The sequence below is a fragment of the Fusarium graminearum genome, chromosome 1 (genome assembly GCF_000240135.3).
Source record: "Fusarium graminearum PH-1 chromosome 1, whole genome shotgun sequence".
NCBI lineage: Eukaryota > Fungi > Ascomycota > Sordariomycetes > Hypocreales > Nectriaceae > Fusarium > Fusarium graminearum.
In genome coordinates this window covers 4,443,211-4,469,084 of record NC_026474.1, presented here as the reverse complement: position 1 = coordinate 4,469,084, position 25,874 = coordinate 4,443,211, and the positions used below count along the sequence as shown (strand labels likewise).

Below are 25,874 nucleotides of genomic sequence, written 5' to 3'. Positions count from 1 at the left end.
CCGGGGAAAAAATATCAGCTCTCGCCACGTTCTCCAGCCACACATTAATCTATCACGCCCCGATATGTGCCTTTGACCAAAGGCTGTTGCGACGACGAAACTTCGAAATTGATCGCATGTTGGATCCGGTTCACTTTTGAATTTTCCAATTACTTGGCTCACAGTTGCCTCTATGGCATCGGACGCCTCCGCCTTTACCGCGATCGATCCCCCGCCCTCAACGCGCACAGAGGTGACCCCTCCTGCTATCATCCCTTCAGAGGACGCTGCTATCAGGCTACTCAAGCGGCCTCGCTCACCGTCTCCTTCATCGCCGCGCTCTCTCGCCGCGCAGTCCCAGGGTCTTTTGGGTCTTGGCTCACCTGCCAAGTCCGCCCGCCTGGCTCTCGCGTCTAGCCTTTCTCCGACGCCTTTGACTGCGGCGGCTGCCCTTGAGGACGAGCGCCGACGACGCGAAGCCGACGAAAACGACGACGGGACACGAAGCCCAGCACCCACAAGCGACAACCCTGGCCACAGGGTCTTAACTTCACTCATGTCTGGAGGTGTTCAGGCTATGAGCCGCCCTGCTGACGCGCCTCAGCTGGCGCCAACTGCAGCTATGGACCCATCTCCAAAGGCATCAAATCCTGTGTCGCTGGCGCAAACCGCGACGAGCCAGGTTGAAGAGCACGGTGCGACGAGTCCGCACAGCACCAACAGCCTGGTTGGTGTGCCTGTCACAGAGAGTCCAACCCCAATGGACGTGGACGCGACCAAAGTTGATACTCTCCAACAACAGCATCAACAATCATCGCAACAAGTAGTCGAGCAGGAAGAGAGACACCAGCCTGGATCGTTGTCATACCCCGGCTCTCTCCAGGCTACTGGCAATCTGGCAGAAACTCCTACAAGAGGCATGAGTTTCCCAATGCCCACACCTGGTCAGACGTCTCCCACTTCGTCAGGTTCCAAGAAGCATAAATGCCCTTACTGCAACACCGAGTTCACGCGCCATCACAATCTTAAGAGTCATTTGTTGACACATAGCCAAGAAAAGCCTTATGTTTGCACCGAATGCCAGATGCGCTTCCGCCGTCTTCACGATCTGAAGCGACACGGTAAATTGCACACTGGCGAGAAGCCTCATGTCTGCCCCAAGTGCGATCGAAAGTTTGCTCGTGGTGACGCTCTTGCTCGCCACTCTAAAGGGGCTGGAGGTTGTGCAGGACGACGATCTAGTATGGGTAGCTTTGTCGACGACAACGATTTGGAGAACAGTATTGCTGAAGCTGACGACTCAGCTATGTCTGGACTTGCATATGATAACGCCGACGAAGAAGAGTTGAGACGTCAAAGCCTGCCGAGCATCACAGCTCAGCATGTCGCTGGAGCGCAAGCTGATGGCTACGGCGCGCATGCTCGAACTTATCCACCTCCAGGTGCCCGACCTGGAACTGGGGGTCTGTATCCCCCAAACGTCAACCAAAACCAGACGAACTCCAACTCGTCGCAGCCTGTCGCTAATAATATTGCCGGGCACAACGCTAATGCTGGGATCTCGTCAGCTGCGGCAGCCAATGCGAACATGTATTCCCAGACTGGTATAACAGAGAGCCCCAAACCTTTAAGTCCCGGAGTGCAGGGACATGAAGTTAACAACTTGGCACGTCAACGCTCACCCAGCTTAACTCAGCAGCTGCAACAAGCGCAATTTGGACGTCGGGCATCGGACCTACAATCGCCGCACAATCAGTCTCGGCCGAAACTTCCTGGACTATCGCACCCTGAATTTGCTGCACCCGGCTCGACAGGTTTCTCTCATACGCGGAACGGGAGCGGCGCACAGTCTACCAACGACAGTGGAAACATGTTTGCTCAAAGTGATCCTAGTGTGTGGGCATACGTTCAGACGTTGGAAGAGAAGATTAAGGCGCTCACAGACAAGGTTTCGACTCTAGACCATGTGGTTGCGGACCTGAAACAACAAATTGAAACGCGCGACGCCGCGGCAGCGGCTGTCGCCAAAGTGTAGGAGGACAAGCGCCGTTGCATCTAGTCGTTGTAAAGCAAATTACACTGAGACGACCTTCATATTATTATTTTTTGCCTTGGGGAGTATTTGGCATGGTGCTCTTGGAGGCGTTTGGGGTCATGGGAGCATGCTTTCTTTCTTTTTTATTCTCCTCCGTTATTGTTTGTCTCTGTGGATGGTAGGGACCTCCACGCCAAAAGAAAGGGTACGGGATTGTTACGACCGGCTTGTGAACTTTTTTCCCCTTTCTTCCGTGTATCATATGTTATTGCCTGTTCAGACAGTGTGCCTCATAGCATCTGGAATCGTCCGTCTACCAATACAGATGGGAAGAGTGATGCAAAGTGAAGGTCTTTGTATATAGAGAATCCATCTGGTTCAAGGCCACGGAACCGTACGGAGTGCATACTGCAAGTTGTTAAATAAAATGGGTATGTTGGGTTGATTACCTATGTTGCTATCTGACGCGTTTGGTTTCCAGTGTTACCTTAGTCCCATACCGAGGCTCGCCTGGAATTTGGAGTTTCAGCAAGCACTTACGGACTGGGTACCAAGGTAGTACTGTCTACAATAAGAGTGGATATACACTGTGTAAGTGTAATAATAGGTACTAGACAGGCTACGCAAGCGGAGCTCCTGCCTGAGTGAGCCCCCCCTGACCGAAGTAATGGAAGATGGAAGCTTCTGATTTCACGTGTCAGACCAGTAAGATACTGTAAAACATTGCTTGTGATACGACGTCATCATTGATAGCTTAGCTTTTGCATAACACAACACGAAAGCGGCCCAGGTCCACCAAAGACGAGAATATGGCGTTTAAAGCCAGTGTCATTGTCGCCGATTCAAGACCGTTCTTCTGATTTGCCTTTTCCTCGTCTCGTCATTCCCTTTCATTATATCAGTCTGTGACGTGGCTGTGTGTATGGCCAACCGCTCTTCACCTAACCCTCAACCCATACCTACTCTGACTTCCTTTTCTCCTCGACCCCTCCACTCCATACCGGGATATTTCTTTTATCTTGACGCTGTGCTGTAACAGAGAAGCTAGCCACTTTGGTTACTTACTGTACGTTGCGCATCATGTCGAACCCCCTTGCCGATGGTGGTATTCCCACCCTGAATGGTAAGTTTGATCCATTGTCTTTCAGGCGGATTGCAGACCACGACGAGCCTGGCCAGCGGTCGATAGTGGCGCGAATGCAGCGCTTGAGGCTTCACCAATTGCGTGCATGAAGAATTGCTAATAATCCAAAGGCGTGTACCCGTCTGAGTCAAATGAAAAGGTGACGACGATTCCCAACCCGGAAAACGACCAGCCGGCTGCGTCGGATCAACCGCAATTGCAGGATATGATTAACGGGAACGTACGTATCAAATACTCATAGACAGGAACTGTATCATAAAAACTGACAATTCGGTTGCAGAATGGCCAGGAGCGACCTCAGATGCCAGACCGTGATTTTGATTCCAGCATCTCTACCAGCAATGCCGACTTTGATGATCTGATGCTCTCAACTAATGGGATGTCTAATGACAAGCCCAATGGAGTGCACAACGGACATGCCAATAATTCAGCAAAAAGCTATGCCGAAGTTGCTGCCGAAGGGGAAGAAAATGACGGCAAAAGCCAAGATACAGATGATCTCGATAAAAGTTACGCCGATGTCGTAGCAAACCGAGACGCGAAAGATAGTAGAGGTGATGATGGTTGGACTTACCCCAAGCTGCCCATCACCGCCCAGCCCAAGGACCTCAAAAGTGCGAGCTGGCGCGCTGGAGGAATCCGCTTTGCGCCTCTACGAGTACCCATGAGGCGACGGTCTCAGACAGCAGCAGTTTTGTTTCATTGCATGTCTATTGCCACATTGGTTTCGGCCTTTTGGTTGATTTGCGCCAACCCACTTGCCTGGCCTATTATTATCCCTTATTTAATTCATCTTGCTCTATCAACTGCCGGTACTAATGGCAACTTGACATACCGCTCAGAATGGGTTCGAAGCCTGAAGTTGTGGAAACTTTTCGCTGGATATTTCCCCATGAAGTTGCACAAAACGCACGATCTGCCTACCGATAGGAAGTACATTTTTGGATACCATCCCCACGGTATCATTTCCCATGGTGCCTTTGCCGCTTTTGGTACCAATGCCCTTGGATTCCGTGAGCTCTTCCCTGGGATCACAAACACGTTACTTACTCTAGACTCCAACTTCCGCCTCCCCTTCTATCGCGACTACATCATGCTTCTTGGCCTGCAGTCAGTGTCGAAGGAGTCGATCTGGAATCTGCTTTCCAAGGGTGGACCCAACAACGATGGCCAAGGCCGTGCTGTTACTATCGTTGTTGGGGGTGCACGCGAGTCGCTCGAGGCTCAGCCAGGCAGCCTTCGTTTAATCCTCAAAAGCCGTAAGGGCTTCGTCAAGATGGCCCTCCGAACTGGAGCCGACCTTGTTCCTGTTATTGGATTTGGCGAGAACGATCTTTACGACCAGTTAAGCCCAAAGACACACCCAATCGTTCACCGCATCCAGATGATCCTTCTCAAGGTCTTCAAGTTCACTGTTCCGGCTCTTCATGGTCGTGGTGTGCTGAATTATGATGTTGGTCTCATGCCATACCGCCGGCCAGTCAACATCGTGATGGGCCGGCCCATCCGAGTCGACAAGGCTCATGGACCTCAGCCAGCTCAGAAGGATATCGATGAGCTGCACGAGCGTTATGTCCAAGAGGTTGAGAAGTTGTGGGAAACATACAAGGACCAGTTTTCAGTTGAGCGCAAGACTGAGATGGAGATTATTGCTTAATTTTACTATGTACTTACTTATTGGAAAAGTTCTGGATGGGTTTCCGTGGGCAACGAACGGTAGGAAACTGTTCACTTGCAGCTGAGCAGATTGGCTTCGTGCGTCAGCTTTCTAATCTCATTTGTCTTTGGGCTAGGCGCTCAGTATCAGTATAAGTTAATAAAACTTGTGATTTGTATTACTGTGTGAACTATCAGTATTATATCCACCTAAGTATTGGGTATGCACCACGATGAGATGCTAATTGAATTATATTCGTTATAGGAGATCAATTCAGTACACGTGACCTCGCGCGGCAATTTCAGGGAGGAACCGTGTCAACCGCGTCACACAGTAACTCTTTACAGATGACTTCCAACGATCTTTTTTCTATCTTAGTCAACATATGCCTCGTTCCACGACAATCTTCGCACGATTCGCATTGACCAAAGTTTCCGAATTCAAGATGGTCCGTACTTCCCTGCGCAACAAGCAGACGGTCAACTACAACGAAGATCACAACGACGACAAGATGCCCAAGGCGAAAGTTGCGGCCAGGGCCATCACGACTGCCAGCAAGATTGTCGAGAACGCCAATGGAGTAGCCTCAAAATCTGTTGCCGCAAAGGCTATCACGAAGCGGAAGGCTGAGCCTGAAGCCGAGCCGGAGAACGCAGCCCCGGCTCCAGCAGTGAAGGCGGCCAAGAAACGCAAAACCAAGGCCAAAGATGAAGATGCGACACCCCTGGCAGACCGAACTGCTATTTCCACGCTCAAGCCTGCTATGCATATTGGTGCTCACGTTAGTGCTGCAGGAGGTACATGCACTTCAAGCTCTGTACTTCGTGCTCATTTACTGACATTTATACTTCAGGAGTTCAGAACTCTGTCACAAATGCCATCCACATTGGCGCAAACGCCTTTGCCCTCTTTTTGAAGTCGCAGCGAAAATGGGCAAACCCACCTCTCGATTCCGAAGCAAAGAACCAATTTATCTCGTTGTGTAAAGACCACAGCTATAGCGCAAACGAACACGCTCTCCCTCATGGCTCATACCTAGTCAACTTGGCGCAAGCGGATGAAGACAAGGCGAACCAAGCTTATACATCCTTTGTTGACGATCTTCAGCGCTGCGAGCAATTGGGTATTCGCCTGTACAACTTCCACCCGGGTTCGACAGGTGGCGATGCAAGACCTGCAGCCATTGGACGCATCGCGGCGCAGCTCAACAAGTCGCACAAGGCCACCAAGACAGTTGTCACGGTTCTCGAGAACATGGCTGGCAGCGGCAATGTTATCGGTTCAACGTGGGAGGACCTGAGGGACATCATAGAGCTGGTTGAAGACAAGTCAAGAGTGGGTGTCTGCATTGACACATGCCACGCGTTTGCAGCAGGGCTTGATCTGAGAACACCCGAAGCGTTCAAGAAAACATTTGACTCCTTTAACGAGATCGTCGGCCACGAGTACCTCAAAGCCTTTCATCGTAAGTCTTTATCTCCTATACTCCATTGAATTATAGTAGTTGAGGAATTCTAGTCAACGACAGCAAAGCCCCGTTCAACTCCAAAAGAGATCTCCACGCCAACATTGGCACGGGTTTCCTTGGACTCCGCGCTTTTCACAGCATCATGAACCACGCACCTTTCGCCGGCATGCCCATGGTTCTAGAAACGCCCATCGATCGTCCCGGCGCCGATGGAAAGTCTGTTGAGGACAAAAAGGTTTGGGCCGATGAGATCAAGCTTCTGGAACGTCTTGTTGGCATGGACGCCGAGAGCGATGAGTTCAAGGAGCTTGAGATAGAGTTGCAATCTAAGGGCGAATCAGAGCGGAACAAGATACAAGATCAGGTCGATCGTAAACTGGCCCAGGATGCCAAGAAGGGGACTAAGAAAGGTGGAAAGAAGAAGAAGAAGAAGGACGAGTCAGATGAGAGCGAGTAGAAGTCTTTTAACTCATGCGTAGCCTATGAGGGCTATATTTGTATTATATTAGCAGCGTTATTGTTTGTTTGTGGCCGTAGAGGACAATATATTAATCGTAACCGTCTCTTTCAACCACTCGCTTTACTTATCTGAACAAAATGTCCTACTCATCTTTTCTTGGTTTAAATACGGCTAAAAGTCACCTGAACCTGCGGTCTGCGATTGATTTGTTACGTGGTTCATATTGAAATAAACTATGATTATAAAGCTCATCCGGATCTAAAGTCCTCTTCATCAAAGGGGTATTGCTCATCATGCATCTCTCAAAACAAAGGAAGTTCAACATACGCAGAAAATGCGCCCAAGACAACCGACACCTCCCTCTACCAATATTCAACGCCAGACCACGAAACTATAGTAGACAATCAAGCCGCTACACTTATTTGCGATTCTTGCCAAAGGCAGCCTCAAGCTTACCCATAGTGCTCTTGAGGCCAACTCCCTTTTCGCAGTTGGCTTCTAGCCACGTCTCCATTCTTTCTCGGACACTCCTCATGGATTTCAGCACGGGCATCTTGCCTCCCTCCTCGCCACCAGCTGCTGCCGCTGCTACTGGGTTGAGCAGAACCTCAAAGCAATCTGACCAGAGATCAGTCTGCCAGTAGCGTTTGAGACTCTCGCGAATCCTGTAGCGCCGAGACTTGCTCAGTCCACCTTGATCGCAACGCATAGTTTCGATGTATTTACCGAAGAGAAGTGTGTGGATTGTGCCCGCGAGACCATGATAGTCAATCTGCCATGTCCAGGGTCGACCCTCTCGCATTTCGGCGCAGTCCTGTGCGCTAGTCTTCCAGTCTGCGATGAACTCAACCTCAGGGACAAAAGCACGCATGTCAATACCGCGGCCGAAATCAATGAGCACAACGCCACGAGACGACCATCCTCCGCTTCCGTCGGCCTTCCACTGGCTGGTCAGAGATCCATCGTCTCTCAGTGCATCCAAGCGGAGGAGACAGTTGTCAGCTTTGAGATCTCCATGCAAAACGCTCTTGGAGTGTAGAGATTCGACAGTCCGTAGAAGCTCAATGGTAAAGAACATGGCCAGCTGCTCGTCCATAACTGCAGATGGCTCAGCTCGGAAAAAGTTGACAACGTCTAAAAGCGTGCCATGGGGGTGATAGGGTAGGAAAAGGAATGCTTCATCTTGGTAGAGGTGCATTTCGTGTGCATGAGATAACGAAGCAGAAGCACGATGCTGAGGGCCCAGGCGGGTGTGAGCCAGACGCATCATATGGAACTCCCACGGTGTAGGAGGGTTCTCCATTTTGAGAGCCTCAATCTCACTTCGATGGTTGATAGCAAAAGCGCCCTTGCCCATCATGGGGATAGCGTTCTCATCATTCTCATCGGCTCCTGGAGCAGAGTTCTCGACAAGGTAGACAGGGGCATAAGCTCCAGCCCCCAATTCCTTTTTGATCGTGTAAGTAGACTGGATATCAGGGAACTCGATCGTCACATGGGCGGTGACAGGCCCTATCCTATCACCAGTCTTGTTGGCCTTGGACAGAGCCTTGGCGAATCTGCGGATCTCGCCCCCTTTTTCGTATTTTTCACTTCGATGATCATAAAACCCAGAGTAGGAGCTCAACGGGGGCAGCATCTTGGCAATGATCTCTGAACGAACCGCCTCATCCACTGGGTTGCACTGCGGTTCTCTAATGATAGGCCCCTTAGGTGCGAGAAACTTGGAAGGGATTGCCTTTCCTAGAGGACCGGCAGACTTTGGGGCCAAAGGTGCCGATATCTTCGGCGCCGCAATGGCACCGTTGATTATATCTCGAATAGGACTGCTGAGAGGTTCCAAATCCGAGCTCTCCTCATCCTCATCCTCATCCTCTTCGTCAATAGTCATGGAACTTTCTCTCTTACAAGGAGTTTTGTATTCCATCGTCACATCTAAAGATACCTCAGTCCTTTCCGTGATAGGAGTCATAAAGGGTAATCGATTGTTGGCCACCTCGGCCGGGTCCCTATATGGCCGTGTAGGAGGTTCATAATCTTCAGGCGGGATCGGAACGAATGTTGTTCGAGTCTGAGGAGGGAAGCCCTCTGAAACAGGCGTTTCGATATCTCCCTCATCTTCATAATCATCTTCTTCATTCCGTGATTGGCCATCGATGTTGTCAAGAGCTTCAGTTGACTCCTGTCCATGTTCTGCCGTAGTGGTGCCGATGAGACCAGATGCCTGAGTATCTCCGTCCTCATTTCCTTCTACATCAAGGCTAGGGATGTGTTTTTGTGTTGTAAAGTCCGACCATTCGCTTAGGCTTTTCACGTCCTCGTCGTTATCGTCGTCACCAGCTTCACTGGGATCAATCTGCCTTGTGGTCCCAGTGCTCTCTGCATCACTCGTGTAGTTATCGTCGCTCTCATAATCATCTTCACAGGTGCTCTCTTCTTCTTCCTGACAAGCAGGCTTCAGAGGTGCGTTGAAAATATCGTAAATATCGTCAGTGGCAGCCTTAGTGTGAAGTGTCATTGTAGGCTCAGAGGTGTTCTTCTTCTTGAGCTTCGGCCTGGAGGGCGAATCGAGCTTTGCCTTGACTATTGAATTGTTAGGCTAATCATGGTGCTTATTGGATAGGCTGACTTACTGATTTGGGTCTCGTTGGCTTCCATCATCTTTTTCTTCTTACTGCCGCGTGGTGCTCGAGGTTGCTCAATAGTTCTGCCGTTCTCGTCATATTGCACATTGTCCCTGTGAATTGATAACTTGGTGGACGAATCCTGATGGACAACGAGTTTATCCACAGGGTCCGGGCGAATCATCAATTTATCACCAGAGTCTCTGTGAATAGAGATCTTGTCAACAGCATCTTGATGAATCATCAGTTTTTCTCCCATACCATTGCTGATTTCTTCAATTTCAAGAGGTACAGCAGGTCGAGAGACGAGGTTCTTATCAAACGTCTCGTCCTCCCAGCTGTGGCCGAGCCAACCACGATTCGCAGCCATGATCTCCTCGAAGCTGAGTTCGGTGCCAATCTCTTCAGGAGCTGGATAAATAGCTGCGAGGTCAACAAAAACACGCTCCTTCTTCCCGGTTTGCGGATGAAGGGAGATCTGATGCTTTGACGGAACAACAACGATATTCTGAATTTGCGAAAGGGACTATTCAATCATAACAAATCATAACCATACATTAGTCCTATGATCATCAACATGTGGACGAATCAGGGGAAAGAGGATTGACTTACCGCATCCCTGAACACCGACATCTTGGGGGCTGCACTCTTCTTTCCACCAGCTTGCAGCGTCTCTCCAGCCCAAGGCTTGGCCTCTATAGTGTTTTCTTTCTTTCGGTCCGCTAGTGAACCGATACTATCCCAGCCCTTTGACCCAGCGCCCATGGATGACATGGCAGAGGGTTGAGCATCAGCATCGGAGAAGATCGCCATCTTAGCCTTTGCAGGCTTTGCTGCCCCACTACTTGATGATCGTTGTGCTTGGGGGTCTGCTTCACGAGCAGCAGCAAAAGGGTCAACCTTGGAAGCAAGTGCTGGTCGCATGGCGGGCAATGCCGGAGACGAGGGTTCGTTCATAACATCTGGCTGCTGCGCAACGCGTTCCTCGAATTCTTTGAATTTACGCAAGAGGCGTGGCGCAGGTCGAGCTTCACGCTCGATGCCCAGCTTGTACACCTCCTCAGCTTGTGCCCATCGACCGGCACCCTCAAGCCAGGCAGCATACTCCTCGTAGAAGAGGGCAAGAGACTCTCCTATTCCATGGCGTGAAAGAAACATGTATGTCTCGCGTGGGGTTTCAGAGAAGAAGTGAATATAATAAACCCAGAGTTTAAGATATCGAGGATCGTTTTTATATTGTGCTGAGCCGATGAAAGTCTTGGTTGCGCGCTCAAGCAGAGTGTGAAGTTGTGACTCTGGTGTTGCTTGTGCTGAGGGGTAGGCATCTAGTGTCCATCGCACATAACGCTCGAAGACGTCGAGGGGATCGTCTGACTCGGCGATGTTTTCAACTTCCTGTTCAAATTCGGCACGGATACAGTCGTTGACATTGCGTGTATCCGAAGGGGTAGGTGTCGATTGCTTGTGAAGTGGTGATGGTGAGTATAGCTGGGCGAGTTTCTTTGCTGAACGACCGCCTGGCAAGGACTGAATGTTTTCTTTCTGGCCTTCAATCAAGTCGAAGTCGACGAGGTCTCCTGAGCCTGACATGATGGGTTAGTATCTCCTCTAATGAGGTGTTCGTTTATGCCAAACACTCGCAATCGGTCAGTGTGGTTGTTGTTGAAGGGCTAACGATTTAAGTGGGATGGTCGCATAATGTTGATTCAACGATGCGCCAATGACCTTGTTGCTGTAGAAACAGCCACCTGTGGCCACCACAGCACAAGCCACAACAAAGCCTCCATACAATGTAGCATCTAGACTACCATCAAACGGTTAGAGAACGTTTTATAGCTACCTAGGTAAATATCTTCATGGAAGATGGAAACTAGACCGATCATCATTGGGCACAGTCACCAAGGGGAACGGCATGTCATACTTCAATCAAAGTTTAATTAATTGATCAGTTGGCTTTTACTATTTTTGCCTCTATTACTTTCAATTTGCCATCCTGGTATATGGTCTCACGCGTCCTGGCTGAAGACCCAAAGGCATCATAATCATCACAAGGCTTTTTGTTCCACCCATCCGGTAACCATCATTTACAGGTTAACAGACTTGCGGAAGTCCTTACCAGGGTAGATAGCCTGGTCACCGAGCTCCTCCTCAATGCGGAGGATCTGGTTGAGCTTGGCGAGACGCTCAGATCGGGCAGGAGCACCGGTCTTGATCTCGCCAGCACGGAGACCGACAGCAATGTCGGCGATGGTGACGTCCTCAGTCTCACCGGATCGGTGAGAGACCATGACACCCCAGCCGTCGGCGTAAGAGTCCTTGGCAGCCTGGATGGACTCGGTCAGGGTACCAATCTGGTTGACCTTGAGAAGGAGAGCGTTGCAAGACTTGAGCTCGATGGCCTTCTTGATGCGGAGAGGGTTGGTGACAGTCAGATCATCACCGACAACCTGGATGTCCTGGGTCTTGGAGAAGTAGCTCCAAGCCTCCCAGTCGTCCTCAGCGAAGGGGTCCTCGATGGAGACGATGGGGTACTTCTTGCAGAGCTCAGAGTACATGTTGGCGAGCTCCTCGTAGGTGATCCACTTGGTGGGGTCGGACTCGGGGTTCTTGAAGTCGAGATCGTACTTCTTCTCGGACTCCTTGTAGAACTCACTGGAGGCGACGTCCATGGCAATCTTCATCTGGCCGGTGTAGCCAGCCTGCTCAATGGCGTCGGTGATGAGCTCGAGAGCCTCCTCAGCAGTCTGGATATCAGGGGCAACACCACCCTCGTCACCGACGTTGCCGGCGGACTGGCCGTATCGCTTCTTGGCAAGACCCTTAAGAGCCTGGTAGACCTCAGCACCCTGGCGGAGAGCCTCAGAGAAAGTAGGGGCGTCACTGTAGTCGCGTCAGCAATGTGTTACCTCGCTTGCAGAATCAGGGCACGTACGTAGGGACAATCATGAACTCCTGGAAGGCGAGGCGGCCACCAGCGTGGGAACCACCGTTGAGGACGTTCATGAAGGGAACGGGGAGGACATAGGGCTTCTTGGTTCCGGCGAGGTCGGAGACGTGAGCGTACAGAGGAACGCCCTGTAACGACGTTAGCACAATGGTTCGAAATACAAACGGAACGGTGTATATCTGCAGCTTACCTTCTCAGCGGCACCGGCCTTGGCAACGGCCAGAGAAACACCAAGGATGGCGTTGGCACCAAGCTTGGTCTTGTTGGTGGTACCATCGAGCTCGTTGAGGAAAGCATCAACAGCGGACTGGTCCTTGACATCGAGGTTCTTCTCAATCAGAGCGGGGGCAATGACGGTGTTGACGTTCTCGACAGCCTTGGTGACACCCTTGCCGTTCCACTTAGACTTGTCGCCATCTCGGAGCTCGCAAGCCTCGTGCTGGCCTATATGATTGTAAACTTAGCTAGTGCATACGGAGGGTGGACAGGTGAGGTCGTGACGAACCGGTAGAGGCGCCGGAGGGAACGATGGCACGGTGGAGGCCAGTCTCGGTGACGACGTCGACCTCGACGGTGGGGTTTCCACGGGAGTCGTAGACGGAGCGGGCGAAGACCTTCTTGATAGCCATGTTGACTTGTTGGTATGTATTCTAAGTGGGTTGTTGGATTAGTTTTTTGCCTTTAGGGATAAAAGGTGAAGGATGAAGGTGAAAGAGAAAGAAAAAGAGGAGAAGAGGAAGAGGAAGAAATTATATAGCAGTCAGGGCGTAGAAGGTTCTACCGATGGGACGGCCGGCGCTTCAACGGGCAGTACCATGCACACCTCAGTCAAGGTACCTTAAGACAGGTAGCAACCGCGCCTGACGAGCTGAGCAGTGCTGGGCAAAGCGGCGCCAGTGCGCGTCACCCAGCAGGTGGAATATGCCTCAACAGCGCCCAGCGGCTGGCTGGTTGTTGTTGCTCATCACAACCAATACCAAAACCAACCCAAACCGAATTGAACCAGCTCTCAGGAATTTTTGGTGGGGGTTTTCTTCCAATCGGTGAGGGAGGGGTGGTTAAGGTGGAGGAGGGGTTGGAGGGGGAGGGGGGGGGAGCTCAACCTAAGCTGAGGTGCAGTGTAGGTGTAGGTAGCTTGCTCTCCCGTGTTGTGCTATCGATTGCTAGGTCGACACGGATGCTTGAAACAGAGATGAGGGGCATTGATAATAGCTGTGACTGTTTTATCATGCATGATTGAAGCTCACCTTAGGTAAAATGTTTATGTATCAGACACAATTGGAGCCAACAGAAACCAGTCTGGTAGGCAGATAAAATGATGTTGTGAGATAGGAGGGTGATGGATGGAATGAAGATGGAAGAGAAGAGGGAGAAAAAGGCTGGCTACAAGAGGGGAGGACAAAGTGTTTATGAATGGTTCCTGGAAGCAGGAGGAAATCTGTCGATCGAGACTGACACAAGTCGAAGCTAATCCCTACCACTTCTCTCTGATCCAGTAAACGGTCGACACGAGAAAAACTGACTGCCTCCTACGTACCTATCGCCCTCCCCATCTCTCAACTTGCACATTCCTCCATGTCTCTCACCAAAATTTACCTACGAGGTGGGGCACCGATTGACGTTAGAGGGGTGAAAATGATCTCACAATATCTTACCCTTGGTCAATTCGACCAGAGGCTAGAGGAGGGGTCCGATTCTCCCCTGGACTGGTCCCACCTTTGGAGGCTTCACAATCGCCCAGATCCAACCCATCCCACGCCCACCTCGCTAGAAACCATCTCAATGGCTCGCCGCTCACTCTGGAGATCCATAACCTATTGCATGCACTACAACAAACGGCCGACAAGAGGCAATACCAGGGTCCTGGCGTATAGCAGCACACTGGACAGTGAACATGGTTAGCATGGCTCGCTTCCGTGTCAAGCATCAGATCCGTCCATGGGTCATGGAATGCATGTATATTCATGTGGAAAAGTCACCCTTTTGCCGCCTTAGCACATTTCACGCCCGCCGATGCAACGCCGCACCGAGACCGAGAAAGTCAGAACGGACAGTACGCCGCCGTAGGTAATCTAAACACCATCATTGGTATCTCCATGTAGACACGAACATCTTGTTCTGCTATACTTTAAGCTGTTTCTCTGTGTCAATATGCAGGGCATGTCTCCACGTATCAAACTCAACTACATGTAACTATTATCAGATTATGCTTCGCTCCCGTTGATTCCCGGCGCTGCGGGCTCATCTTGCCCGTTGCCCGCCTCATCGCAACCCAGTCTCGTCGTGTCGGCTTGAGGACGTCTTCCGGTTGGACAGTTCCCGTCCCGATCGGGAGCCAAGTCAACAAGGTATGTATAATGAGAACAACACGATGCCTCGCGCCTCCGGAAGGCTGCATATCAACAAGGTGCATGACGGCAAGGCCTACTCTATACATTGGTGGTCTAGTCTAATTGAACTGTCAAAACCTCGCTTTCATGCCGATTAAACCACGTTCCCACTTCGTCAAGATACTAGACATGATGTTCCTACAAAAGATACACCAATCTACTGTGCTACATTTAATTGTCGGTCAGCTTCCAAAGTCGGCCGATGAAAATTGATATGTTCTGATAGACATGGATGCAGATGAACTGATCTGAGTCCGTGCCTATCATCATCTCATGACAAGGTGCACTGCGGGCCAACAATAGACCCGAGATGTCCCACCCCTCATCTCTAGAGGACAGTGACAGAATGGATCTTTAATCGCTTATACCGCCGAAGATGTGGTTTGATATTCAAAGGGCGCGGCCTTACCGCGATGTATTAGACATGATCTGATTGTAGAGGGTAGTATCTACAACTACTAGGTAGGTATAATCACGCATTGCTGGCTGTGGTGATGGTGGGTATCCGCAGAGCGACTAATCGATTCATCTCTATCTTTATCGTTATCGACATACTATGCCATTCTTCCATTTGACTGAGTAACCCTGGTTCACAAATTCAAGATCATAATGCTGCCCACCCGAAACGCCGTTTGTAGCAACCCAAGTCCTTCGCCAGATTTTGTCCTTTAGAAACGTTCCTTCATTCTCGCCGCAACTGTTCGAAGGTTGCCATACACCTTGCCGGGTGGCTTTCCGAGAATGAGGCTCACGACTGACTCTCGAGCAAGGTGAATGTTTTTGAATCCACCCAGAATATGAATCTTGCTATCGGCCAGAACGATACGTGTTCTGCTAGCGTTCTCGATAGCGAACTTCGTCTTTCCATCCTTTCCAGCAATTCGTCCAATAGCACGGGCTTGGCTGTCGCCATGCATCGTTCGCACATCCTTGATCTCGAAGCTCTGAATGTAAAGGTCGTCTAGTCGTAGTAGGGCGATAGCGTCGTCCACATCAAAGCCCAGGGTGAAGGCCTTGACAAAGTCCTCTCCCTTCTGCAGCGCTCCGGACTCGGTAGTGTGCTTTGATGACCTCAACTCGACCGTCTTGCGCTTGATGTTCATTCGGCATTGCAACTTGAGGTGCTCAACCAATGGTGGATAAATGGATGTCCATGACTGTTTTAGAGGTGTCATTCGGTGAGGAGGGATAGGAATCTTGCGTGTCTCGACCCTGGTGACGGGATCCTAATAAGGCAGTTAAGAATATGAGTAGGATATAGTGGCGCAAATTCGCACTCACAATGTCCCTGGCGGGCGCAAATCGAGGTCGTCCTTCCTCGTCGATTTGCATATCGTTGCTATCCTCGACGGGCACGAGGACATTCGCATCGGCATCCTCAGCGCCAGGCGCATCTAACAGAAACTCTTCATCGGCACCTGGATACAAGTCAGACACATGCAACATAATTTACAGTCCATTCAGACTTTCTGTACTTACCCTCAACTGGGAGCGAAATATCGTTGGCGAGCGGGGCACTCTCGGCCTGCTTCAGTGCTGTTGGCGCAGGCATTTTTGAATTTATCCGATAGATATCCCGCAAAGATTTATGGGATCAAGATGCAAGAGACGTGCTTCGAGAAGGATTGTTTGGGGTTTGTCACAAACGGAAAAAAAAATCGTCAAGGTCAACCTGACTTTCAAAGGTCTGTTCGGTGGGGTGCGTTTCTCGACTTTCGGCCGCACTGAACAAAAATTTGTGTGGCTTATCGGAGCTTATCGATTGGCTCGCTGTTTGCAGTCGGCTAGGCGCGTCATGGAGTGACTTTTCTGCAGGGCCATGAAAAGGTGCTGTACAGCTTGATTAGCATGAATCGACTGTGACGGAATCTGTTGCTCACTATCTCCGTCCTGTCTTCGCCCGTCCTCTGGTTCCAATTCCAGACCTTGCAACCTAAAGTTTTCCTGGTTTTGGGTTTTTTTTGCCGTACCCCAGCTCTTGTGTCTTTTTGTTCTTCAGTCAGACACCATGATGCTGGAATGATGGCCAAGGGTATCCCCTCATCTGTGATCGGGCGCTGCTTGGGGACCTCGTCCAACTATTCTCCAGCAATATTCGCTTCGACACCCATACGTACTGTGACAGAACTCAGTGCGAGATGGCCGACGACTCCCATTCTTTTTTCCAATGTCCGGTTGAATCATACCCAGCGACAAACCCAGATTTGGAAGCAAACCGTCAGTAATGGTGTGCCTGGAACGCCGGTATTTCCATTATGTCATGCCATCAAGCCTCAAAAATCTATGCGCGAGCGCACAACCCCTCTCACGGCACAATCCTTAATTTCTCAGCCATCTGCATTGTTGTCTCGGTCGGCAATTACATGGCAGCAACATCGCTTCTACAGTGGCAGAGGCAGCAGCAGTGGAAATGGACCAAAATGTTCTTGCGGCAAGGATATCTCAGACATCCCCCCTACACCAGCAAGAACTACAGAAGACTTGAAAAAGGTGAAGCCATCGACACTAAGTGAAACGAGCAAAGATGCTACAAACCAAACTACCAAGTCCGGGGATCAAGTGCCTGCAGGAACGAATTCTGAGCCAGTTTCTTACATGTCCTACCTACACCTACCGAGGATGCCGCATCGACCAACTAAGGATGAACTGCTCGAGGCCGCCAATGGCTTTTGGCAGCGACTCAAGGTCCGTCTAAAATGGATATCGATCAGGAGTATGAGACCGTGGAATATCGATGAATGGGGTGCTTTTGTGTCATGGTTCCTTTTCGGCCACCTTGCTTGGATTATTGTCGGAACAACAACATTCTTCTCATTGATTATCTTGTCCATCAACACCGTTGTAGCCCAAGGTATGAACATGTTTTGCATAAAATAGACATCTTACTAACGAGAAATAGAAACACTCGCCCAATGGGTAGGTGATTATCTGACTCAGTCCGCTGGTGTCACCGTTGTCTTCGAGTCGGCCATTGTTCCCAAATGGCGGGATAACGTCATCTCTTTCCGCAATGTTTTTGTCTCACGACGGCCTGGTCAGGGTAATGTTTCGTCTGTGAGCAAGGGTTCATCAGATGCCGCCGCTGAGGCTGCTGCTGGCCGTAAAGCCGAGGCGCCCGAAGTTGAGGACGATGGGAACTATACCCAGTTCGACATTACGCTGTCAACAGTCAACGTTACACTTTCGTTTTTGAATTGGTGGAACGGCAAAGGCTTGCTCAAGGATGTTGAGATTAAAGGCGTCCGCGGTGTTCTTGACAGGACTTCGGTGACCTGGCCAGTCGAAGAGGTTGATCCATTATCGTACCGCCATAAACACCAGCCGGGAGATTTTGAAATCGAAAAGTTCAAGATGGAGGACCTTCTACTCACCGTCCACCAGCCGGGCGGATTCCGACCATTTTCTGTCAGCATATTCTCTTGCGAGTTGCCTCAACTTCGAAAACAGTGGCTCTTCTACGACTTCCTTTCAGCCAACCACATGTCGGGGTCTTTTGATGGCTCACTGTTTACGATCCATCCCCGACAAGTCCACGGTGTGGTGCCCAGCGGTAATGGCGATCCAGAAGCCTCTGTTGGCTTCGGCGACCCCAAGGCTTGGAAGAAGTTCAGCCGGCTTCGCATAGATGGCTTGAGGATAGATCACCTAAATCGTGGTGTAGAGGGTCCGTTTGGTTGGATTTATGAAGGGAATGTTGACATTGTAGCTGATGTCATGTTCCCGGCTGACACTGACGAGAGTATTACCAAGGTTATGGCCGACTTTTACGACCAGCTCGAAGATATCGTCGACACAAACAGACATCGATTTATTCGAAACATACAAGAACAGGGGCCCGCGCTTCTTACATCAGGGCATCTTTCAAACTTTACCAGCGATCTTCTCGGCGACAAGCCTGCCGAGGAGGAGCCACAAACAAGTGAGGAGGAGCGCCGATACCTGATAATGGACCTTCGGATTTCTATGAACGACGTTAAAGCCGCAGTGCCTCTTTTCACCAAGGACATGTCCTATGTCAACCAGGCTTTGGTCCGGCCTATCGTTGCGTACATCAACGCCAAGAAGACGTACATCCCGATTAACTGCCGTATCGTGAAACGAGCCAGCGATTTTGATGGCAGCTGGTCCATCTTTGACTGTGGTCTCATGAACGATATGTCAGCAGAGACGTACGATGCGTTTGCAAACGATGTCGAAAACCAGCAGAGCCGTGTCCGGCGGTTTAAGAAGGTCGGCTTTTGGACCTTGTCGGTTGCTGTCCATGCCCTCTTCATGGGCATGGCGGGTAATGTGGTGTGAGCTGCTATAGACGGGCCACCGTTCCTCGATCTATCTGCTCTTAATTTCTTTGAGCATACGACTCGAAATGACGCATTTGCGACTTGTATTTTTTTCTGGGGCGCCGTTCGAAGATAACGACGTTTGTAAAAGGCAACAGAGGCGTTTGGGGTTATTTTACGACATGACTACCTGTTACCCGCATTGGCGGGTTTTGATATATCCACGACAAGATTTTGCCCATGATGACTCTACTCAAATTCTTAATGTTTCCACAGAGCAAAACAATGAGCGGGTGGTTGAGATACCCTTGCGGTACTGGTAATGTTCACCGAAGATGAAATATCATAGATAGGTTCTTGCAAACGAATAAACATGATCTGTGATCTATTTCAAGGACTTGGTTTCTCCATTCTTCCAGACATGATGCACAAGACTTCTAATTACAGCTTTCAGCCATCCCGTTACTGTGAAGCAAGGCATTTAACAGCCCGGACCTGATATATCCATGTGTCATAAAATTTTTTGAAGCAAATCTTCTTCTACTACCATTAGGCCCTTCTGAAAATCTAGTACGTATACCAAGAGCATAAAAAGATGCCGCCATGAACCCGATTCGCCATGTTTCCCGTATATGATCCCTGACACTTTTCAATCTTTAGGGCATTGACCACTTTTGCATGCATGCTGCCTTTCCCTCACAGAGCACCTCCGCCATACTCCCCTGCTTCTGCCCTCGAGTAACCGAGAGGGTTGCGAGGCGACGCCGCGGGACTTGATTGTCATCTTTGCGTCGACGGCATGCCGAGTTGGCAAACAGTTGGACGGCGGCGGGAGTGTACAAGTCGAGGCTGGAAGCGGCGGGTCGGAACCAGGGGCGAGAGGTCTCCTTCGTGTGTTACTGAGAACCACTTCACATAAAGTCATCACTAGAAAAAGGGTCAGTTTGGCGAGTTCTTCAAGATTCAGAACCAATTACTCACTCTCCAAAGTCATCGTTGTCGTCGTAGGTGGTAGTGTCCGCGACGTTAGCACGGCCAGTGACGAGGGAGGTCTTGGTCTTGGCAGCCTTTGACTTCTTGCCGCCCTTGTCGGCAGCCTTCTCCTCCCTCATCTTTTCGTTACCCAAAGCAGTCATGCTGCTAGCGAGTTTCTTGATCTGTTCGCTGTTCATATCCTTGGCAAGGGCCTTGGTGAAGTCTTGGAGGAACAGAGAGTAGTGGGCGCTCTTTGCGTTGGCTGAGATGAGAGGGGCGATACTTGTTCGGAGGGTCTCGAACTGGAGCTTTGTCTTTGGCTGGAAGAGAGGTAGCTTGGAGATGTCGACGGTCTTGGTGGGATCATTGGCGTCGACAACGACGGTAGCGGGACGAGCCTTGGAACGGTTGGCACTGATTCCAATATCTCCAAACATATCGGCAGCGTGTGCGAGATCGGCCTCCTGCTCGGTGCGTCGGAGTCGCTCACGCTTCTCGCCCTCGGTCTCCTCGTATTCATCGGATTCCTCAGCTTCAGCCTTCTGCTGAGCACGCTCGGCTTGGTGCTGGGCGATTCGCAGACCCTTGGGCTTCTTGGCAGCTGCGGCGGCGGCAGCAGCCTTCTGCTTGGCCTCGGTAGCCTTGCGCTCCTTTTCACGCTCGGCCTCGGAGTCATCGGCATCCCACGAATCTAGGACCTGTAGAGAAAGATCTTGTCAGTCAGGAGCGAGAGCGGATAGCCCAGTGCAACAGGACTCGTAAGGTGACGAGATAAAGCCATAAAAGATCAAAGACTTACATCTCCTTCATCTTCTTCATCGTCGAACTTGCGGCGAGCAGCAATGGCGGCGGCACCAACGGCAGGAGCAGCAGAGGAGGAGCTGTCTTCGCTCTCCTCTTCATCTATAGACGTGTCTGTTAGCAAAGACGTCCTTCCCTTCTACCATGTTGTACGCGAGGGAGGGACATAGAGCGCCCCCGCAAAAATCCATCCATCGTTGGATAAGACGTCACGATAATCTGGGCAAGAAGATTTACGTACCCCACTTCTTAGGAGGCATGATGTCGGTCGGTATATCGGTCTTTGACGGCGGGTTGTGTTTGGTGGTTTGCGGGAGTTTGAAGTCGCAGTTATGTTTTAGGGCGCGTGAATGTGGCAGAGGGAAATGAAGTTTTGTGTGTGGTGCGGTGCCCAAGTTGTGCGCCTGTAGTGGGTGGGTGTTGATGTTGGGCTGGCTACGGTACAAAACGGGTCGATGGATCTTCCAACAACCTAAGTACTTACACCAGGTATTAACCTAGTGGTATTCTCTTATTCTTAGTTCCCTTAGCTAATACTATACTAAGTTTATTGCTAGGTTTGTAACCAGGCTTATTATTAACTTTGCCTTCAACATCTATATCGATATGTATATACCAAAGCCAGTTGATTTCCTATTAACTAAAGTACTTAAAGCAGTACCTACTAACTCAAAGTACCTATTTAGGTGTGTTATTTGCGTGAATAAGAATAACAAAATGTTAAACATAAGAAAAGTGTTACTCATTAGGCACAAAACTGATCAACCCAAGTAAGACAAAGATGGAGGGGTCGTTAATCAAGGAGGGGCAACTTTTTTTTTTCGTTCTCATACATATTACCTGTGGATACGGATACAGTTGACGTCAGGCAAACTAGGGTGGTCCTTCGGCAGTCGACACCGTAAACTAGATAGGAAAATACTAGTCAAATAAATTATGAATTCAGATATTTAGCATTGATAACGCGATACAGTCAGTAACTTATGCATCTATATTCCTACAGTTATTTGACATATTCTTTACTTGTACACCAAGGGTCCAAGGTCTTGATGATGAATACGCCGATTAAACATGTAAATGATAGCGTAGATTTGAACTATCTTCCTAGTATCAAATATTGAAGTTACTCAAGGCATAGGAAATGAATTTAGTAAGTCAATTTATGATATCTTTGAAATAGTCTTCGAGTCTTTATCTTAAAGACTGTATGGTCAACTTTTCTCTTGCCCATTGGATTGCCATATACCCTATACCACGAGCTGGTCGGACATTGTGATAGCATTGCTCAGCATCTATCTACCTGAGCTCCTAGGAATGCCTGTGCAATTGGTACCTCTAAGGAGAATAATAGCTTCACTGTCAATTTCAGTCCTTAGCTTATACATGTATGAACCAAGAAATGATGGTGCAGGTCATGGTATGGATCTCTGAGATTTCCAATGACACAAACATGTATGTACATAACAGATGACCGTTATAGTCTCGCCAATTCACCTCCTTATGATTCCGAAAAAGACCCCCTTGTATGGAGTCATGAGGCAACAAAGGTCAAAACTCAAGCTTGGATCTTGGATAATATCGAGGAATCCGATTCGTTCTCCTATCCATACCCGCATTCAATTCGGGATTAGAAAGAGAACAAATAGAGCGAAAATGAAAAGGAAAAACTAGAATAGCGCAAGATCACGGCAACTAAAGAATAGGCCCGTTTGTAGCACGTACCATGAGTCTTGATCTATTGTTACAATCATTGATGTCAGCTGGCGAGTGACTCCTAAGAATTCCTGACCGTCAAAGTGTCAAGACCCGAGTCCTTCCGATCAACTTCACTCACGTGGCTGCCACAGCTTTTTGAGCCTCATCAAGTTCATCGGGAACGTCTTTCTAGCGCTTCCGGTTGCCTGGGTCCTTGCGGATGTCAGTGACAGGACCGAGATTTTGGCTCGTCTCTTGGGCTTGGTTTGGTTAGGCTTGGAACAAGTCGGGTCTATTATTAGTGGGCGGTGGAAAGAACGCCGCATACGCCGCACTCTCTTACACGGCCATGTACCTCTGCTCACTCACCTTGTGGCGTTTGCTCCCGGTCTCTCTTCGTGGCATTTGTAACGTCTCTTGTCAGCCAGATGCATATGGGTCAGTAATCATAGCCATACGTGGTACAGACACATAATCTTCTTGCTTTAGCTTGGAATGAATTCCACAGGGGGCTCGGCGAGAATGCTTCTCCGAGGGCTTCCGTCTCGAGAATGTATAAAGGTCAACCTGCACCTCCTCAAGAAGAAAGCTTTACATGCCATGAACAATTTTGTATCAAACGCTCGCCTCTATTATTCGTAGAAGTACACTCCCACGCAGGACTACTAGACTACCTACCTAGTCAAGAGCCTCACACATCCCCAAATGTTGTCAACTCAGCTTCAGCACAGCCAGGCTTCGAGACAGGCTGCAAAGGCTGCAACTCTTGGTCTCGTTCGAACTTTATCCTCTTCAGAATCTCTCTTTAGAACTCCCGCTACTATTCGAACCAGCTACTCTGCTCCCCAGCAACACCGGATCTTTTCATCGACACCCAACAACCGTCTTCGTGACTTCTTCCCAGTCAAAGAGACGCCGCACATCCAAACAACCAAACCAGCATGGCCACACGAAGGTTACACATACGAGGAGATGATGGCAGTTGAGCCTGCCCACCGAGAACCCAAAACTATCGGCGATAAGACTGCTTGGAAGATTGTCCGCGTTGCCAGGTATTGTATGGACAAGGCAACAGGCATGGACCGGGACCAGAAGTCAGACAAAAGTAAACCAACCACCTCCATCGTAGCCCAGAAGCCACTCACCGAGGCGCAATGGGTAAGTCATATCGATACCTTACACTCCTGGGGTTACCCATGTTTTGAACAAACCCTAACATGAAGCAGTTAATCCGATTCATCTTCTTGGAAAGTGTCGCCGGTGTTCCAGGAATGGTTGGCGGTATGCTACGACATCTCGGTAGCCTCCGACGGATGAAGCGTGACAACGGCTGGATCGAGACACTTCTCGAGGAGAGTTACAACGAGCGAATGCATCTCTTGACGTTCATGAAGATGTGCGAGCCTGGTTGGTTCATGAAGATGATGATCATAGGTGCTCAGGGTGTTTTCTTCAACAGCCTGTTCGTCTCGTACCTTATCTCGCCCAAGATTGTCCATCGATTTGTTGGTTACCTTGAGGAAGAGGCTGTCCATACCTATACTCGTTGTATCAAGGAGATTGAGGACGGCAACTTGCCAAAGTGGAGTGATCCTAAGTTTGAGATCCCCGATATTGCTATTCAGGTAAGATACTTACAACGCGCGCTGGCATGCGACATGGATATCTGACAATACATTTTAGTACTGGAAGATGCCAAAGGAGCACCGTACAATGAAGGACTTGATCCTTTACATCCGGGCCGATGAGGCAACACACCGAGGAGTCAACCATACACTAGGCAACCTCAATCAGAATGAGGACCCTAACCCATTCGTCAGTGAATTCAAGGATCGTGAGCCACCAAGGCCTGCTTTGAAGGCAGCCGGCTATGATCGAGCTGAAGTCATCTAAGGACGACTGATGAAAGCTACATTTCTCGATAAGGTCTGTTATAAGTTGTGTTGGAGTTCCCTTGAGAAGCCAAATTGTTTGTGCAATGCAGGATTGAAAGATAGAACGGAAATCATGTGTATGATTGTCATTTGCATTTAATGGCGGAGTTTGTTGGTATTTTGGCGTTTGGGCATATCAACTCTACTCTTTATGCGCTTTGGAGTATCGGGGGAGTCACGATAAAAGTTGACAGTCAACTTGGAGTATTCATAATTTCAGACATTGTTTTTAAAACTGCAGCAAAAATCCATATGTGAATGCGAATATGAATACAGAATACAAAGTAATTTATTTGCTTCAAATGCAGTATGATTCCGTAAAACGGTAAGCAGATATACAGTATAGCTCAAGCAGTGATGGTAAGATTACCCCAACCTCACTACCTCCTACTTGATACGTAAAGACAACAAGTCATTTATTCAAATTGCCCCGGTTCACCAAACTTCGGGCAAGAGTTCACGTGAAATCCATTTGCTAACCTTCTTGTTAGTTCTAGTTCTTGCTTACCATTACTGTATAAGCTTATTTTCTTCGATACGGACCGCGTCACCCAAAAGAAAAGCTAGCAAACATCAACGTTAATGCGAAAACTAAAATCTGCCTTGTGAGGATCTTCAAACACCAAAGGAATCACTCGGTTGTCACCAACCGGGAGCAGAAAGCAGGGGACAGGGACAAGGGCACGGGAGCAGGGGTTGTAAGCTGAAACTGATGTCACTGAATCAATGCTTACAACACTGACTCCTGTAGGTACCGATTGCACGCAAATCATCATCAGTTAATTTTCCTATAACGGGTAACGAAAAGAGCACCGCCTCAGAATGTGGGATCAGATCCTGGGCCGCGTGTAAGGCTGGGGGCAGTGTAACTCAATACTGCAGATGTGATACGTAGCTATGTAGACATCCATGAACACTTGTAATGGAAGCCGCACTAGAAGCATCACACTTTCCAGAGGCAGTGCAAAATGACGATCCAGGAACGTCCACTTAGTTAGTCAACGTGTATCTATTATAAGCTCTGTAAATTGTGCTACACGTATTTGTGGTTAGACTATAGAGTGTAAGTTTATCTTATTACTCTGTATAACACACATCATTGTAGGACTACCGAGACTTGACTACTATCTAGAATCGAGAGAGTGACGGAGACGCACGCAAGGTTTGATGTGATTCAACTTGTCCCCTGCATTCGCTTCCTATCCATAACCACCTACCATGAGCAACTGTATTCATACTGTGGACTGTAATGTGCACCACAGAGATGGGAGTTGAACTTGACTTACCCTTGTCTGAGACAGGCTGATTCGATAACAAGCGCGCACCCGACCTAAATTACCAGTACATACTAGACTAGGTAGCAATCAAGACAGCGTTGAAACTTCTCTCCGTTCTGACAGGTAGTAAGATCCACTAAATCCGGCGGTTTCCTGTTAATCTTAGTGGGAAACTCTAACAGCAGCCTGGACAATAGTCGACCTTATT

The 25,874-nt window shown here is 49.4% G+C and overlaps 10 protein-coding genes across 10 annotated transcripts; 6 read left to right on the top strand and 4 right to left on the bottom strand.

The window, feature by feature from the left end:
- Positions 1-143: 143 nt before the first annotated feature.
- FGSG_01350 (uncharacterized protein) lies at positions 144-2,437 on the top strand. The gene has a single exon (XM_011318839.1). It carries the CDS (start codon positions 173-175, stop codon positions 2,012-2,014), a length of 1,842 nt encoding a protein of 613 aa, XP_011317141.1. The 5' UTR covers positions 144-172; the 3' UTR covers positions 2,015-2,437.
- Positions 2,438-2,804: 367 nt separating this feature from the next.
- Positions 2,805-5,025, top strand: FGSG_01349 (diacylglycerol O-acyltransferase 2A). Its single transcript, XM_011318838.1, has 3 exons — positions 2,805-3,137; positions 3,269-3,378; positions 3,439-5,025. Exons 1-3 carry the CDS (start codon positions 3,095-3,097, stop codon positions 4,813-4,815), a joined length of 1,530 nt encoding a protein of 509 aa, XP_011317140.1. The 5' UTR covers positions 2,805-3,094; the 3' UTR covers positions 4,816-5,025.
- Positions 5,026-5,260: 235 nt separating this feature from the next.
- On the top strand, positions 5,261-6,740 carry FGSG_01348 (uncharacterized protein; the record flags this gene model as incomplete). The annotated part of the gene is made up of 3 exons (XM_011318837.1): positions 5,261-5,612; positions 5,669-6,280; positions 6,334-6,740. The coding sequence occupies 3 exons, from the start codon at positions 5,261-5,263 to the stop codon at positions 6,738-6,740; spliced, it is 1,371 nt and encodes a 456-aa protein (XP_011317139.1).
- Positions 6,741-6,971: 231 nt separating this feature from the next.
- FGSG_01347 (uncharacterized protein) lies at positions 6,972-11,016 on the bottom strand. Its single transcript, XM_011318836.1, has 3 exons — positions 9,980-11,016; positions 9,377-9,893; positions 6,972-9,326 (listed from the first exon to the last, which is right to left on the bottom strand). Exons 1-3 carry the CDS (start codon positions 10,955-10,957, stop codon positions 7,162-7,164), a joined length of 3,660 nt encoding a protein of 1,219 aa, XP_011317138.1. The 5' UTR covers positions 10,958-11,016; the 3' UTR covers positions 6,972-7,161.
- A 260-nt stretch (positions 11,017-11,276) lies between these two features.
- Positions 11,277-13,668, bottom strand: FGSG_01346 (enolase). Its single transcript, XM_011318835.1, has 5 exons — positions 13,562-13,668; positions 12,820-12,964; positions 12,505-12,758; positions 12,300-12,442; positions 11,277-12,247 (listed from the first exon to the last, which is right to left on the bottom strand). Exons 2-5 carry the CDS (start codon positions 12,941-12,943, stop codon positions 11,452-11,454), a joined length of 1,317 nt encoding a protein of 438 aa, XP_011317137.1. The 5' UTR covers positions 12,944-12,964; positions 13,562-13,668; the 3' UTR covers positions 11,277-11,451.
- Positions 13,669-14,217: 549 nt separating this feature from the next.
- FGSG_11935 (uncharacterized protein) lies at positions 14,218-14,771 on the top strand (the record flags this gene model as incomplete). The annotated part of the gene is made up of 3 exons (XM_011318834.1): positions 14,218-14,377; positions 14,472-14,662; positions 14,763-14,771. 3 exons carry the CDS (start codon positions 14,218-14,220, stop codon positions 14,769-14,771), a joined length of 360 nt encoding a protein of 119 aa, XP_011317136.1.
- A 436-nt stretch (positions 14,772-15,207) lies between these two features.
- Positions 15,208-16,347, bottom strand: FGSG_01345 (uncharacterized protein). Its single transcript, XM_011318833.1, has 3 exons — positions 16,184-16,347; positions 15,986-16,122; positions 15,208-15,930 (listed from the first exon to the last, which is right to left on the bottom strand). The coding sequence occupies exons 1-3, from the start codon at positions 16,254-16,256 to the stop codon at positions 15,373-15,375; spliced, it is 768 nt and encodes a 255-aa protein (XP_011317135.1). The 5' UTR covers positions 16,257-16,347; the 3' UTR covers positions 15,208-15,372.
- A 976-nt stretch (positions 16,348-17,323) lies between these two features.
- On the top strand, positions 17,324-19,178 carry FGSG_01344 (uncharacterized protein; the record flags this gene model as incomplete). Its single annotated transcript, XM_011318832.1, has 2 exons — positions 17,324-17,555; positions 17,604-19,178. 2 exons carry the CDS (start codon positions 17,324-17,326, stop codon positions 19,001-19,003), a joined length of 1,632 nt encoding a protein of 543 aa, XP_011317134.1. The 3' UTR covers positions 19,004-19,178.
- Positions 19,179-19,375: 197 nt separating this feature from the next.
- FGSG_01343 (uncharacterized protein) lies at positions 19,376-21,115 on the bottom strand. Its single transcript, XM_011318831.1, has 4 exons — positions 21,002-21,115; positions 20,759-20,862; positions 19,966-20,657; positions 19,376-19,911 (listed from the first exon to the last, which is right to left on the bottom strand). Exons 1-4 carry the CDS (start codon positions 21,018-21,020, stop codon positions 19,896-19,898), a joined length of 831 nt encoding a protein of 276 aa, XP_011317133.1. The 5' UTR covers positions 21,021-21,115; the 3' UTR covers positions 19,376-19,895.
- Positions 21,116-23,072: 1,957 nt separating this feature from the next.
- Positions 23,073-24,620, top strand: FGSG_01342 (alternative oxidase). Its single transcript, XM_011318830.1, has 3 exons — positions 23,073-23,613; positions 23,682-24,080; positions 24,139-24,620. Exons 1-3 carry the CDS (start codon positions 23,161-23,163, stop codon positions 24,346-24,348), a joined length of 1,062 nt encoding a protein of 353 aa, XP_011317132.1. The 5' UTR covers positions 23,073-23,160; the 3' UTR covers positions 24,349-24,620.
- Positions 24,621-25,874: the final 1,254 nt, after the last annotated feature.